At 39.8% G+C, this 2024-nt stretch overlaps 1 protein-coding gene across 1 annotated transcript; it reads right to left on the bottom strand.

Moving 5' to 3' along the window:
* Positions 1-372: 372 nt before the first annotated feature.
* Positions 373-994, bottom strand: LOC139129012 (guanylate cyclase 32E-like; the record flags this gene model as incomplete). The annotated part of the gene is made up of 1 exon (XM_070694688.1): positions 373-994. A coding segment is annotated over exon 1 (622 nt), but the record flags the coding sequence as incomplete, so codon positions are not given.
* Between the last annotated feature and the right edge of the window lie 1030 nt (positions 995-2024).

Below are 2024 nucleotides of genomic sequence, written 5' to 3'. Positions count from 1 at the left end.
TCTTACTGGACTTTTCCCGAATGAAAAGGAGCATTGCATGCTTACTGAATTCCGAGTTACGTGTACGTTCCAGAATTGCAAATGTTTACTGTTATTTGAAACAGATCCGCCTTGACTATCTGTTGTTGAAACCACGGGACCCTAACGGCCGGGTAAAGAATCGATGTGCGAATACGAAAATACAAAACACTCAACAGCACTTGATTTCGGTCAATTTATATACGCAAAAGGCCGTAAACTTAATATCACCTGCCGCAACAATCCACCTCCCTTTAAGAGGGTATCTTTTGTGAGGAGGCAACTGTATAACGGAGGTCAAAGGTTGACACCTCTAAGAGCATATATCTGCTCAAAGTGTATGAACTTACTTACTTCGACTCTTAGATGATACGTCTTTTATGATTTCGAACATTTCTTCGTCGCTGGTTTTATACGATGAGTACGACCTGTACCTGCCGATTGTCATGTTATGTGAGTTCATCACAGTAACGTTGATAGCCCTGGCCACAGGGAACCACAAAGACTGCGAGGTTTCAGCTATCAATCCAAAGGTGTCCCACTCGAAGTGCTGGAAGACGGCTCCTGTGATGTACGCCGCGATCTGTTCGAAGGATCCCATGCTGCGAAGGAGCGTGGAGAAGCCGAAGACTTCCTTGTGTTTGAAGGAACTGTCTTGGGAGCAACCTGCACAGAGATATGCCGTGTTCCAGTGGTTTGCTAACACAGCCGCTGGGTTTGCCTCATCGCTGCACACAGGACCGATCAGGGCTGAGTAATTTGACGCGTAAACCATGTCGGTGAATGATCCTAGAAAGGATTCCACGGAACAGAAAGTCGGCAGCAAGTCGAACGTGATTGTGTGGCCACTCAATAAATTGTCGTTCTTGTTCACCTTGTCGTATCCGATCAGAAATCCAGCACCGGAACTCTGCTCGGCGCTCAGCGGTGAGAATATCGCGTGAAGCGGAAAAGTCAGCAACGTTCTGAACTCCATCGCCCTTATCGGTAGACAAATTAGAAGCACACAAATAGACAAGGTGAAGAAACCGATATATCCACGTTGTTCCATCCCGGCAGTCCAAGGGATAACACGTTTATTACTCTTCGAAGAACTTGTCACTTGTGTACAGGTATTAAGACTCAACAAGACAATTGCACGTGCGGCTTTCCGCTTCTACAATTCTTCTGAACTGTAAAATATAAGTGAAATTTAGAATTACATTACTCACTCTATAGAATATTTAAGTGATTTCATTCTTCCATTTCCCACGAAAGAAATCTTATTTAAAACGTAATAGGGATGTCGCGTACCTGTAATAACCCAATTATTTCACTGCAAGAAGTTTCTGTCATTTTCAATAAAACAAGTGGAACAGCCACTTCTTCTCCTGCTTGTGCTTCTTATTTTTACTTAAGTCGCTCTGGAACAGACGGAGTGTAATAAGGACGTTTCACGTGACCCTTCGATAGCCTTTGATGGGCATGTGTCAATAGTAGTTGATCTAAATTGCCAACACATTTTCGTCTGTCCAGTACAGTATTTTCTATGATAGTTGAAGTTAGCGAATTATTCTCGATAGGATATAGATCCCTTTCATTACCCGTCAAAAAATATATATATATATATATATATATATATATATATATATATATATATATATATATATATATATATATATATATATATTATATATATGTGTATATATATATATATATATATATATATATATATATATATATATATATTATATATATGATGACTGTACTAGTTGTAGATTTTATCCGATTTGTTACCATGGTGGTATAATTTAACACAATTATCTGGCTTTTATTTCTTGAGGTTACCAATGACTGCATTTTGTATAGAGACCGTCACAGTGGCAGCGGCACTCGAAGGGCAATATTGCTGTCAAAGGAATTGACAATTGCATAGTGCATTTGACGCCTCGACATCGCTAATACGACAGATAGGTTCAACAAACGTAATGAAACAACTAGTTTATCTAGTCCGTTCTAACTCGATC

Source organism: Ptychodera flava, unplaced genomic scaffold (genome assembly GCF_041260155.1).
Source record: "Ptychodera flava strain L36383 unplaced genomic scaffold, AS_Pfla_20210202 Scaffold_84__1_contigs__length_488627_pilon, whole genome shotgun sequence".
In the NCBI taxonomy this organism is placed as follows: domain Eukaryota; kingdom Metazoa; phylum Hemichordata; class Enteropneusta; family Ptychoderidae; genus Ptychodera; species Ptychodera flava.
The sequence above is the reverse complement of the archived record's forward strand: the minus strand, read 5'-3'. Positions and strand labels throughout refer to the sequence as shown.